This window comes from Asparagus officinalis, chromosome 7 (assembly GCF_001876935.1).
Source record: "Asparagus officinalis chromosome 7, Aspof.V1, whole genome shotgun sequence".
NCBI lineage: Eukaryota > Viridiplantae > Streptophyta > Magnoliopsida > Asparagales > Asparagaceae > Asparagus > Asparagus officinalis.
Genome location: NC_033800.1, coordinates 63,636,350 through 63,650,217, shown reverse-complemented (window position 1 = coordinate 63,650,217; position 13,868 = coordinate 63,636,350). Strand labels below are relative to the sequence as shown.

General features: G+C 35.6%; 1 protein-coding gene across 5 annotated transcripts; it reads right to left on the bottom strand.

Annotated features, from left to right (window-relative positions):
* Positions 2,251-13,542, bottom strand: LOC109848968 (protein FAR1-RELATED SEQUENCE 7-like). 5 transcript variants are annotated; one of them, XM_020418717.1, is made up of 6 exons: positions 13,238-13,265; positions 13,040-13,082; positions 10,000-11,759; positions 9,783-9,880; positions 9,565-9,681; positions 2,251-3,395 (listed from the first exon to the last, which is right to left on the bottom strand). In XM_020418717.1, exons 3-4 carry the CDS (start codon positions 11,740-11,742, stop codon positions 9,824-9,826), a joined length of 1,800 nt encoding a protein of 599 aa, XP_020274306.1. In that variant the 5' UTR covers positions 11,743-11,759; positions 13,040-13,082; positions 13,238-13,265; the 3' UTR covers positions 2,251-3,395; positions 9,565-9,681; positions 9,783-9,823. The 5 variants fall into 5 exon arrangements, with proteins under 5 accessions (XP_020274306.1, XP_020274304.1, XP_020274307.1 ...); XM_020418715.1 differs by lacking the exon at positions 13,040-13,082 and having other exon boundaries at positions 13,238-13,542; XM_020418718.1 differs by lacking the exons at positions 13,040-13,082; positions 13,238-13,265 and having other exon boundaries at positions 10,000-11,533; positions 11,599-11,759.

The following is a 13,868-nucleotide window of genomic DNA, read 5'->3' as shown; positions in this document are numbered from 1 at the left end:
CACCAGTCCCCTCTCAGATCTGAATCATCCCATCTAAATACTGTGTACAGGTTAGTATACTCTGAAATTACCACGCTTTCAAGTCCATCTCTATATTCAACTTATACACACAGCAATTTTGCTATACTCGGTCTTGTGAAGCTAAGTAGAGGAATAGTCACAAGTAGAAAATCAAGCATCCTAGACAGAAAATAAAATCAATCATCCTAGACGGAATTTTCCGTCTAGGAAGCTAAGTAGAGGAATAGTCACAAGTAGAAAATCAAGCATCCTAGACAGAAAATAAAATCAATCATCCTAGACGGAATTTTTCGTCTAGGATAGCTAGATTTCCTTCTAAATTAGTTATCCTAGATGAAATTCCGTCTATGATGTTAGTCGAGTTTGTTACCATCGAGAATGCATCATCTTAGACGGAATTTTCGTCTACGATAATATCCTAAACAGAACAAAATAACGTCTAAAATAGTTCTAGACGAAAAAAACAACCGTCTAGGATACATGTAAGCATCCTAGACGAAATTTTACGTCTAGGATAAGCATCCTAGACGGAATTTTGATCATCCTAGACGGAATTTCCGTCTAGGATGGTACAGTATGGGTTTTTTTTTAGAATCTACTTTGAGTGCACGTACACAATATTGAACAACACCAAATTATATCCAAATCGTCGGGCTTCGCATAGTAGGTGATCATGGCCATGGCGGTGACAACCATCCTGGCCGACTCCTGGGGCATGGAGTCGAAGACTGCGCGCGCGGAGGGGACCCCCTGGCGCGGGCGTACATGTTAAGGAGGGAGGTGGAGATGAAGGGGTTGGAGTGGGGGGCGGAGCTTGAGGGCGCGGGAGTGGAGGGCGCGGAAGATGGGGAGAGGGGAGGACTTGAGGGTGGAGGAGAGGATGTAGGAGTTCGGGAGGGGGTCCGGTGAGGAGGAGAGGAGGCGGGAGAGGTGGAGAAGGGAGAGGTGGTGGAGGCCGTGGAGGGAGAGGGAGTAGAGGGGGAGGGAGGGGTCGGGGTGAGGTTGGGGGAGGAGCGCTAGAGCTTGAAGTTGAGGATTTGGGGGATGGTTCCTAAAAAATTTTGATTTTTGGGGGATGAAATTTTTGATTTTGGGCAGAAAGGACGGCTGGGGTTTTGATGGGTTAAATTATTTTTTAAAATGAGCCAAGTATCCTAGACGAAAATTTCCGTCTAGGATACTTGGCCAACTTTTAAAAAATTAAAAATAAAAGAACCGTCTACTTTGCTATCCTAGACGGAAATTTCCGTCTAGAATGTTTTATCCTAAACGGAATATTCTAGACGGAAATTTTCCGTCTAGTAATAGAAAACTAGACGAAAAATTTTCCGTCTAGGATACGTGATTTTCTACTAGTGAGTAATGCAAGATCTTGTGAAATTCTCTCACTAGTGATTAACAGCAGAACTCGATAGATTTGTAAAGATATTAACCGACAACTATCCTCCAACACTAATATTCTGATTTGGTAACATTAGCAAAAAAAAATTACCATAGGGCAAGGAGTACCAATTCATCGTAAAAAGAATAATCATGTATTGATGAAATGGACAATGATAATATACTATTCTCAATCCGGTAATGTGAAACTCTTTGCCCCATCGTCCACTTGAACATAAGAACAATACAATTATGAAGAATCAATAGAGGAAGCTCACTGGCCTAGTAAAGTCCCTAACCATTACACCAAAAGTCGGTATTTGTAGCAATGGTTAAGAGCTATATGTTTATATTCTAACATGGCCTTGCAGGTTGAGCATTTTTTTCATGGATGGAAACCTAGGGTGATCCTTACAAAACTAGTCCAAGATCAAACTTGGCCTACTTTAGTTCTAAACTATTTCTTTTGTAGATCAAGGGGGTCGGTTTACAAAAGAAGTAGATTTGAGGCCAGGAAAGTTGGGCCAATCTTGGTCCAACTTATTGCCACAATACTTTTCTCCCCAAAATAAAACTGGGGACAAGCCTAATCCCATTTTGAGGAATAGCTCAATAAGCCCCTAAACTCACACAGTAGTGTAAATTTTTAGAAAATCTGCTTTGAATTCTTAATCGATTTGTACATCAGTTGCTCTAATATCACCTTAAAGCCTCTAAACATTACACCAAAACTTCAAGGTTGTGGTGAGTATTATATTTTTTACATTCTAACGAGCTCAAGACAACTAGGATGTAAGCACAAAGCACAATCGGTATGATATGATGATATGACACTAGCAGTGATAAAATCAGGCTTAAAATAAATTAAGTAACACACTCGTAACAAATAAAGCTGAAAGATGTGCAGGTTCTTTCATAATCACGAACAAGACCACCAAAATTACCATGCCAAAAACGGGTAAAAAGCAATTGATAGGAGGAAAAAGACTATTTAAACTGGACTAGCCAGCAGGACTAAAAAGAGCTTGGAGAGGGCCATCCAATTGAGGCCAGGGGACATTATTCTTTCCAACAATGGATAGGAGGCCATGTGAAGCTATCAATGGCGGAGTTGATTCATAATTTATTTGCCAGCCTATATCTTTATCCATTTTCAACTCAAACGGGAGGAAAATTAGCAGCAACATCAGTAGCAGCGACACCCATACTAGTAACTATTTTATGAACTCGTAACGGTGAACAAGTCTAAAAGAGGCCCTACCAACCCAACTGATGTTCTCTGTCTACTGTTTCCCAATTCTCGCCCATGAATTGAATTGGATGAAAGGCGAGCGGTCTCTTGGGAAAATGGAAATAGCTCTTCTCTCATTGATGACCTTACGAGCATCATTTCCTTAACTTGCTAACAGTATAATATAGAGTTGATATTGAATCCAAGCCAACGCAACAAGGCACGGACCAGGATGATGATGTCTTTGCTGCACATACTGACAAACTTTAAAAGCCATCTACCCCGCTGAGCACCAATCCTATCGAAACCTCCCGCACAGCGTAGGAGGATCTGGGCCAATTTAAATAACCAAAATGCCCCCCTTTAGTCCCATTGTAAGTTTCAGATCACCCCCTATAGTGGGGTGTTCTGATAGGATTGTCACTCTACCCCGCTGCACCCTCTCCCAACTGTAAAATACAGGCAGGTAAAGCGTTAATAAAACCCTGCTTCATTCAGATTCCATGAAGAGGGGAAATGCATTTATTTTGCACCGAAAGAGAGAATAAACACAAGAGACAAGGCGGTTAAAAAAGGATCAGACTGTTAACCACACTTATGCCTGTTACTTCGCTTTGTTTCGCTTCTGCTATCACTGACCAAGGGTCCATAGTACAGATCTATAGTTACTGACGGGAACCATGCAACAACTTTTCCTTATACCAGATCCAACATTCAACACTGCTACATCGAACCTGAAATTATCCCTTCGTTTATTAGCAACCTGCAGCACCGAAGCAGTGGAAGTAGCACCAAATTTTAGGTTAGGCAAACATACAAAACAGCGTACAGATTAAAAGGAGCATCATCAAGACAACGTCTATTACCTGTTTCCTTTCATACCAGTACGTTTTAGGCTTATTTTCACTTTGTCGCCCTACAGTTTACCCTTTTTTAACTTTAGGGTATCAAAGTGTCGAAATAAAACTTTGGGGTGTCAAAGTTAAACAAAGGGGTAAACTTAGGGTACCAAAGTGAAAATAGACCTTTAATATAAATGGAGATAGTAACCACAGAGAAGTAAGCTATTTTGATAAACATTAAGCTGTTCATGTGCTACATTCTACATTAGGATCATCAACATAGTAAACAACATAGACAACCAAAAGATAATAATGCTATAATCATGGACAGATAACAAATAATAAAAAAGAAAAAAATGATTCAATCCACTAATTTGTAAACCAATTTGGACTATGTACCTACACAAAGAAGCTGGTGGTATAACCCTAAGTCCCAATGAATTTGGAAAAAGATCATCCAACTTATTGTACCTATTTTTCTTTGTTAAAATACTGAATTTATACATATACGTACATAATCATAGTTTTAGTTAAAAGATATGACTCGCTTTCTCCCAAATGTACTCATACAATCTCCAGCCCAAGACTAACCATTACTCAAATGGAGGAAAGAAAGGAATATGACCATCGAAGATCTTCGAGGAACCTCGCCCCAACCTCTTTCTTTCCTTGTGATTCTGTGAGGTTAATCCCACCATACGAAGCTTTCTGATATGCCAAAAGATTTGGTAAGGTAAAAACATTGGAAAAACATGACACTAAAATATAATCTGAAGAATCATTTATGTCTCTTCAATATTGTAATTCCCCTCCTTTAAAATGTTATTTTTGTTGTTTTTTCCCCTTAGCTTAAGCAAGAAAATGATATTTTTCATTATATAGCAATAAGTACTATAGTATCATCAAAATCAAAATCTATTTCTCATTTATATATAAAGAGAAATTGGTAAACTACTATTAAAGGCACAAAAATATGCTCTGTGTCAAACGAATTGCCATGTGTCCCTCTATCCTATCAATAACTGAGATGTGGACATCCAATACTCTCTTTATCTAAGAATTTTCATCAAATTAAAATTATCCATAGTTAGAAATTTCTAATAATCGAACTCTTCCTTCCTAATCCTATCTTCACCTAAGAATTCTCATCAAATTAAAACTATCCTTAATTAAAAATTAACTAATAATCAAAGACCTCCTTCATATATAGAAGGGTTCTTCGAGATTATAAAATTATCAATTGTCTCATACAACATTGTCTCATACAACATTTAAAAACTACAAACAGCCTCTTTAAATCCAAAAATTACAAATAACCCTCTGAAATCCAAAAATTATAAATAACTTCCTAAAAAATCTAAACACTCAAATAAGCCCGTGAAAAATAAAAAAACTACAAACAATCCATTATGATTCAAAAATACAAATAAACCATTGAAAAATCCAATAATTTTAAGGGAAAAATACTTCCAGCCCCCAAAACCCAAGAAAACATGCTTCCCACCCCCAAGACTTTGTCAACGGGTGTTTTACCCCCAAAAATAAAGATTTTGTTCTCTGAACCCCCAAAACACAAAACCCAATAGATTAAAATATGTGAAGACCATAATACCCTTCTCTCTCTCTTTTTATCATGATGTACTGAGATGATAGTTGAAATGATTGATGGAGGTTATTTTATTATTTTCGTTGTTGATGAGGGGAACTAACTGTTTGTATTGGGAGATTGTTAAAGTTATGGGTTAATTGTTAAGGTTACGAGTTAATTATTAAGGTTATGGGTCAATTGTTAAGGTTATGGATCCTCTCTCTCTCTTTATCATGATGTTACTGTGATGATGTTGAAATGATTGAAGGGGATTGTTATTTTTTTTTATTTTTTTTTATTTTTTTTATTTTTGTTAGATGATGAAACTAATTGTTTTTGTTTGTATTAGGAGATTGTTAAGGTTACAGGTTTAATTGTTAAGGTTACGGGTTGGTTGTGAAGGTTACGGGTTTATTGTTAAGGTTACGGGTTTAATTGTTAAGGTTACGGGTCGGTTGTTAAGGTTACGGGTTTAATTGTTAAGGTCACGTGTTTAATTGTTAAAATTACGGGTTTAATTGTTAAGGTTACGGATTTAATTGTTAAGTTACGGGTTTAGTTGTTAAGGTTACGGGTTTGTTATTAAGGTTACGGGTCGATTGTTAAGGTTACAAGTTTGTTGTTAATGATATGTGTTGGTTGTGAATGTTACGATTTGGTTGTGAAGTTAACCTACACAACAAACTCGTAACATTAACAACAAACCCGTAACCTTAACAACCAACCCGTATCCTTAACAACGAATATTCTAAAAACCCATAACGGGTTGGTTGTGAAGGTTACGGGTTGATTGTTAAGGTCACGGGTTTGTTGTGTAGGTTAACTTCACAACCAAAACGTAATATTCACAACCAACGCATATCCTTAACAACAAACCCATAACCTTAACAACCGACCCGTAACCTTAACAATTAACCCCTAACCTTAACAATTAAACCCCTAACCTTAACAACAAACCTGTAACCTTAACAAAAACCCGTAACCTTAACAATTAAACACGTAATCTTAACAATAAAACTCGTAACCTTAACAACCGACCTGTAACCTTAACAACCGACCCGTAACCTTAACAACAAATCCGTAACCTTAACAATTAAACCCGTAACATTAATAATTAAACCCGTAACCTTAACAATTAAATATATAACATTCACAACCAACCCGTAACCTTAACAATTAAACCTATAACCTTAACAATCTCCCAATATAAATAAAAACAATTAGTTTCCTCATCAACAACGAATATAATAAAATAATAATAAAATAACAATCCCCTTCAATCATTTCAACATCATCACAGTAACATCATGATAAAGAGAGAGAGAGAGAGAGGGGATCCATAACCTTAACAATTAACCCGTAACCTTAACAATTAACTCGTAACATTAACAATTAACTCGTAATTTTAACAATCTCCCAATACAAACAGTTAGTTCCCCTCATCAATAACGAAAATAATAAAAAATAAAAATAATAAAATAATCATCATCAATCATTTTAACTATCATCTCAGTACATCATGATAAAAAAGGAGAGAGAAGGATATTATGGTCTTCACATATTTTAATCTCTTGGGTTTTGTGTTTTGGAAGCTTAGGGAACAAAATATTTATTTTTGGGGGTAAAACACCCGTTGACAAAGTCTTGGGGGCGGGAAGCATGTTTTCTTGGGTTTTGGGGGCCGGAAGCATTTTTCCCTAATTTTAAATACATAAAACTTAGAAAAGTATAAACTGCTCGCTGAAAATCCAAAATTTACAAGCAATGCTTAAAAATCTAAAAACTACAAACAATATTCTAAAAAGTTGAAAAACTACAAATAGCTCCCTGCAATTTTACAAACAATCCCCCCGAAAGTTTTACATCTATAGTCTTGAATGTTGCTAAAATTACAAAAATCCCCTTAAAAATTATAAAAATAGCCATTTAAAAATTTTACAACTAGCCATATGAAAGTTGCTAAAATTACAAATATCCTACTTAAAATTTGAAATATTACAAATAACTCCAAAAAATTTATAAAAAACCCTTGAAAATTTAAATTACAAATACCCTAGAAAAATCTAAAAATTACTACTTGCCTCAAAAAGTTGCAAAAAAACCCCTTAAGATTCAAAAACAACAAATAAAACCCTGAATAATCCAAAACTACAAACAACGTATAATATTCAGAAAATTATAAACTGCCCCCTTAAAATTCAAAAAATTACAAACAATCCCTAGAAAATCCAAAAATTACAAATAATCCTCTAAAAAAAATTTTAAATACAAGTATCCCCCTAAAATTTTACAAAGAACCCCCCCCCTAAAAAAAAAATTACAACCAAACCCTTAAAAGGTTTTGAAAATTACAAATATTGCTTAAAAATTTTACAAATAACCCTTTAAAAATTATACTACTCACCCATAATGGTTGCAAAAATAACAACCACCTTGCTGAAAACTTTTACAATATTACAAACAACTCCCAAAAAATTTTACAAACAAACCCCATGAAAATTTCAAAATTACAAACACCCACCAAATAGTTCAAAAAAAATTCCTGAACGTTTTAAAAGTTACAAATGACCCCAAGAAAATTTTTGCTAAATTAGCCGGCCTTAAAACTTTTACAACCATTTCGTTTCAAAAATTACTAACCTTGAAAATTTTGGAAAATTATAGGCAGCCTCTCAGCACTTTCAAAGCCCACAAAGAGCCTCCTAAAAGCTTCAAAAGTTACAAACATGACCACATAATTTTCTATATTTATAAATGACCTAATTTAACATATTATATTATAATATTATAATTTATCATTAGTGTGAAGAAGACATCAAGTGGGAGGGTATAATGGTTATGGGAAGCCTCATGTCGTAAATACTAAGGGCTAGTGGAACTTCCTAGTATCCATTTTGGAGGTTAGATGAAAGTACCCTAATCCCCAACGGACCAAACATGAGATTTGATTGAAAATCTAGGGGCATTGAAATCACAACCCCTTATCCCACAAAGGATTAAATGATGCCAATATTCTTTTCCAATTAAAACTCTTTCTACAAAATATCAAATATCATCTTAATCTTGCTCCTTAGGTTTTAAAAAATCGCAAACTTTTGTTTAGCTTTATAAAAGAGGGATTGATGGTTAAGCTACCTAATTTTACATTTCAAACTAAAGATTTTAATTTTTCTAAGAAAAACCCTACCACTCAAATTACTTATTTTAAGTGATTACAAAAGTATCTATTCTCTTCTTCTCATAACATAGCAAACGAGATTTTTCATTGTCTCTTCCTTCATAAGCATTTAATGTATTAGTTAATAGATGATTTGTAAGTCATAGTCTACAAAGAAATATAATCAATCTTCTCTAGTATCACCTACAGTAGTTTTATGCATTTGAAGAGTGTATAAACCATCATATATAAACCAAAAAATCAAAACAATCCATGCGAGCACGGGCATAATACTTGTATTATATATGAAGAAAAATGCATATCATTGTCATATGAGGGGATTTCCCCAAATGGCAACGATGTGGCACAACCTCCAGCCAGTGAATAAAGGACATTAAAAATTACTAAGTTCTAAAATTTATTTCTAAAAGTTCATTATATGCATTATTGTATATAAACGTTATGCCATCTCTCGATTTTTCTAAAATTAAATTTACAGTTATGTTTGGTACCTTTAATTTAATATATTAATATGGGGGAGGAGGGTAGTTCTTGTCAATTTAAAAATACAAGCCATTCATCTGCAGATATCTCGTACTTCAGCATAAAATACCAAAATAGATAAAATGAGCTAGAGGAGTCTCTGCTCCAAATTTTTTCAAGATTCAGGAGTAAACAACGTAACTTCTTTAAGTGAAGAGTTTCGTCCGAATATGTTTATGAACTTGGGGCTTAAACAAGAACTTTACTTTAAAAATGAATAAAGATTGACGATCATAATACCATTATTCAATAAACTTGTACATGTACAACAGTATCAAATAGTGATGGTACAAAGGACAATTACGGCATTCCAAAAAGGAAGATGTAACTTATCATATATAATAAGAATATCTAATAGTAATTTGAAAACCAGACAATTTTTGCACCTATATCCATAAGATAAAAAGATCAAATGCATGGTAATAGTAATATGCTACATATCCGCTCGATTTACACCCCTATTACCCAATGAATAAAATAGCTGAACTTAAACCCCAGTTCACTCAAATAGGCATGAAATCTTCAAACAGGTAAAGTTTTGTTTGATAGTGCAATTCGAAGAAATTTTCCTTTATAATAATAGGATACTAAGGTCATTATTAGCATCATTATTAGCACATAAATATATACAGCATAAAAACATTGAAAAGATGTTGGATACATTAACAATCAGTTAGAACTATATTTTATTATAGGACATTTTGACTGTAGAATGACCAGGAATTGGGGTCTTGGACATTAGCTGACTTTAATCAGCAGAACAGTTATGTAGAGCCAGCTGTTTATATATAAATGTGTATACCTTCATATAACTGTACAAAATGCTCCGTATGCTACAATAAGCATCGAACATAGCCTTTGACATCGACGTATCAATCCATGACTGAATTGGCTTCCATGTAATATCCCATCAGTAAGGCTGTTAACATTTATATACATATGATAATATTAGATATACTTATTGATTGAGTATTACCTAACAGGTGATGTCTACAATAAATATTTTTCTAATACCAGTACCTCTATAATACATTGTGCCAAGAGCAACAGACACCTGTCAGTTAACTCATTGATTGGCTCATTGGAGTATCTGCTGGTTCTGTAGAAACTCTGCTTACCTGCAGAATGTACGAGGTTAAAATATTGACTTGGAAGTAAAGAAAAACTTAGAGAAGTGTAACCACCAGGATTGAACGAGCTAACAACAAGGAGTTATCGTAAGATTGGAAGTCTTTACCTGCCCAGTTGGACAAGTCCAACCAGTATGATTGCTAGGTTGCTTGCATGTGTTGCACATTCTTAACTTTTGAGAAGGCCTTTCGTAGCTTAGCTTTGGTTGAGGATTTGACGGATGTGTGCTCATGTTGAAATTCTGATGAATTGCAGCACGGACCTGAAGGCCTGTATTAACATTTTCCTCCACATTACTAGAACCACCACCAAGTTTCTGATCAGCTCCAACACTTTTTTTAATAGCTACAACCTTTCTAGCAGCCTCACGTAGAGCATGCAGTGCAACATTGTAAGAGTCCGCAGATGTTGCTCCGACTTCTGCATACTTGATGGCTTCACGACAAAGGCTGTTGTATCGTGAAGTTGCAGATTCCAAATCAGTATGCTGTAGTTCAGTCTTGTCCTTTAATTTCTTCATATTACCAGAAAAAAAGTTTCGTTTCTGTAAACGCCTCTTTTTCCTCATCGATCCAAGTGCATGATTGTGTTCCTTCTCAAATTTAGAGACAACCCATTTCCCGGAATTACTTTTCTTTACCATTAGCATGGCTTTACAGCCTACTCTTGTAGCTTCACGAGGTCTTTTAGTCTTACCTTCAGCAGCTGCATCTTTCTTCACATAGTATCCCTCTTTAGAACATACGAACAGCCGAGATATGATAGACTTGTCACGTTTTGAGCGATAATATGTACTAACACGCATGTTGAAGCCTACTCGTCTAGAGTAAGCTAAGTAAAATACTTTTGCAGCCTCTTCAGATTCAAATTCCAAGCCTTCATATGGTTCTGAAATAGAATCTCCCTGAACAACTAATGCATTCTCTGTCTCGACCATCTCATGATCCTCAGCTTCAGAATGCTCATCACCCGACTCTGTCCTTGGAATCAGTAAATGATTATGGTTTTTTATTAGTTTTGAAACAATCCACTTTCCTGAATCTCTCCTTTTCACCATAATCATAGCCTTGCAACCAATTCTTGTAATGGCTCTTGGCCGTTGAAGTTTATCTTTGCCGCTTTCATCTTTCTTTGCACGAAAACCTTCTTTAGAACATACAATCAACCGCGAAATAATGGAATTGTCACGCTTTGATCGGTAATAAGAACTAACACGTGCTCTGAATCCAACACGCTTAGCATATTCCTTGTAGAATGTTTGTGCTTCCTGTTCAGACTCGAATTCCATACCTTCATGTGGCTCAAGATCTGGTTCCCCTTCAGGTGGAACAATTACCATTTCAAGAGGATTATCCATCATTCTGTTGTAAAAATTGGAATCCCGTGGTATAGGGTTTTCAATCACTTCACCTTCACGTGCATAGGGATCAAAACCCAGCATTACTACTTTCCCCTGTGTCCCAAGTAAATGATTATGAATTTTCTCACATTTGGAAACTATCCATTTCCCAGAAATTTGCTTCTTCACCATAATCATAGCTCTACATCCCACCCTGGTTATCATTCGAGGACGCTTACATTTTCCTTCTTCATTTGACTCTTTAGCTGAACGAAAACCTTCTCTAGAACAGACAAGTTGCCTAGAGATAATTGTTTTGTCACGTTTTGATCGAATGAATGAACTGACACGTACTTTAAAACCAACCTGAGCAGCATATGCATTGTAAAATGCCCTAGCAGCCTCTTCGGAGTCAAATTCCATACCTTCATATGGTTCAAAGACTTCTCCTTCACAAGCAAATAGTTCCCGTGCAACTGAATTTTCTATCATTTCATCAACATCCTCCATACGAGGTTCCACATCAACTGCAAGGAAGGATCAGTTAGATAATATGGTGACTATATTTATCAAATAATCATAATCAAAGAACATTCAAAGATTAAGTTAAAAAAGGAATGCTAAATAAAATAATTTTCTGTGGCTTCTACAATATATAGGTTGCAGTACTGACATAAATTAACATGGATTCTTAAAGAGAAAACATGACATTTGATTCTCTAGATGTTGCAGAGACAGCGTATAGGGGCAATGTTGATTTATTTGTCAAATATCCTTCAACATCAGAAATTTGCAAATACCACCAAGGCACTTTTACAAGATTTGTGATGGTAATTTCTGGTTTACTGGCAATTTAATGCATGTGTTTGTGCGTCTATGTCCTGATTAGATGCCACCATGAAATAATTAATCAAAATGTATAATCTACAACTCCTACCAACAACAACAAGCCTATATCTCAATTTTCTGAATCAGCTACATGAATCTTATGTTTTGCTTTAGCTCTAGGGCTATATCTCTCTACTAAGTTATCATAAGACCTCTCCATTAAGTTAATTATTATCATACTCTTTCTTAATTGCTTCCAACCAAGTTCTTATTACTGAATCATTTTTTTTATAAGTTTGAAGATGCCGGTTAAAAGCTTAAATCAATCTGAAAATTGAGCCCAATTCATTAAGCTGAACACAAGATGTCCATAAATAGGTCAATTAGTGGATACCACATTCCTCAGTGCTCATCTCCAATTTATTCATAACCTCTGCATCTTCAAGTTTGATAGCAAATGGCTAATTGACTACTTCATCCTGATTCTAATTACTTTGCTGGATCGTAAAACTAACTTCAGGAAGCATAATCATTGGCCTCCTCAAAGTCCTGTCACATAACAATCAACTATGATTCCGAGGATGCCTACTGAAGATGATTATGATTCACCTAAACTTTCTAAAACCCAACATGAGCATAGCTCATTTACTTATCTATAAAACCAAGATTATGAACTACAGATCAGTAGTTTAACATGATTGTCAACTCGCATGATGTCTGATTGCCTATATCTAGCATTATGTACGAAACTGAATTATGAACTTTGACTTGAACTAATTCTGAATAATAAGCAGCCTTTCCAATATTCACATATTTAGTGTTTCTAGGTCAACTTACTACTTCAAGCTCAGACCATAATTAGCTGCATGCGTAGTTTAGCAACCAACTAAGAATACATCGCTGGGTGCTTAATTTGTTTTTAACTACTTACAACCAACGTTTTAGATTAAATGATGTTTGGTTCAGTCTTAACGTCTACCTTCAAGATCACTGCGACACGTGGCTTCACTCTTCTAGTCTTTCTAGGAGAATACGAAAGAACGTGCATCAGCAAAGACAAATGCGCCGACAAATAACAGCAGAACGTAGAATAGAATCTAAATTGCATTCATAGATCAAAGAGCAAGAAGAAAGAAACGAACTTTACCAATTAGAACAAGAAATTGAATCAAAATACCTGGAGAAATGATCATGGGGGAGGAAAACATGAGGCCCTCCATCTCCGCCCCAAGAACCCTAGTTCAATCAACACCTCGAATTTATTAGGGCTCTGATTGGAATACTTAAAAATGGTTCTAGGGTTTTCTCCATCTGCAAAGGGGATCGATATGAGGATCTCAGAAGGAAATTTTCGAATCAATTGATCGAATATCGCTGTAATGCTACGGAATGAAAGAGAGAGAGAGAGAGAGAGAGGGAAAAGAAAGAGAGGGAAAAGGGAAAATGGGGGAAATGCTGCTATGGCACACGATAAGGCTTCTCTTCGACTTACTCTCGCCCGCTTTTTAAATTATCTCTTCTCCTTATCCTTCAAAAAACAAGGGCTTGGTTTGGGCTAGGGATGTTAAATGGGCGGGTTTGGGTGTTAAATGGGCGGGTCATAAATGGGCGGGCATGTTTTGCCCATTTACCCATTTATGGCCCATTTAACATTTTCTAAATGGGCGGGTTTTTGCCCGCCCATTTAATAAATGGGCCGCCCATTTGCCCATTTAATTATAATAGCTATATATGTATAATTTTTTTAGGATGATTTTTGTAAACTTTTAGGGTTTTTTTAAACTATTGGGGACTTTTTGCAAAATAGC

Coding starts and splice junctions, on each gene's coding strand:
- LOC109848968 (XM_020418715.1), bottom strand. CDS start 13,280: ATGGAGGGCCTCATGTTTTCCTCCCCCATGATCATTTCTCCAG. Junction 11,760..13,237: donor CCCCATGATCATTTCTCCAG/GTATTTTGATTC, acceptor CCTTCCTTGCAG/TTGATGTGGAACCTCGTATG. Junction 9,881..9,999: donor GGACTTGTCCAACTGGGCAG/GTAAAGACTTCC, acceptor TACATTCTGCAG/GTAAGCAGAGTTTCTACAGA.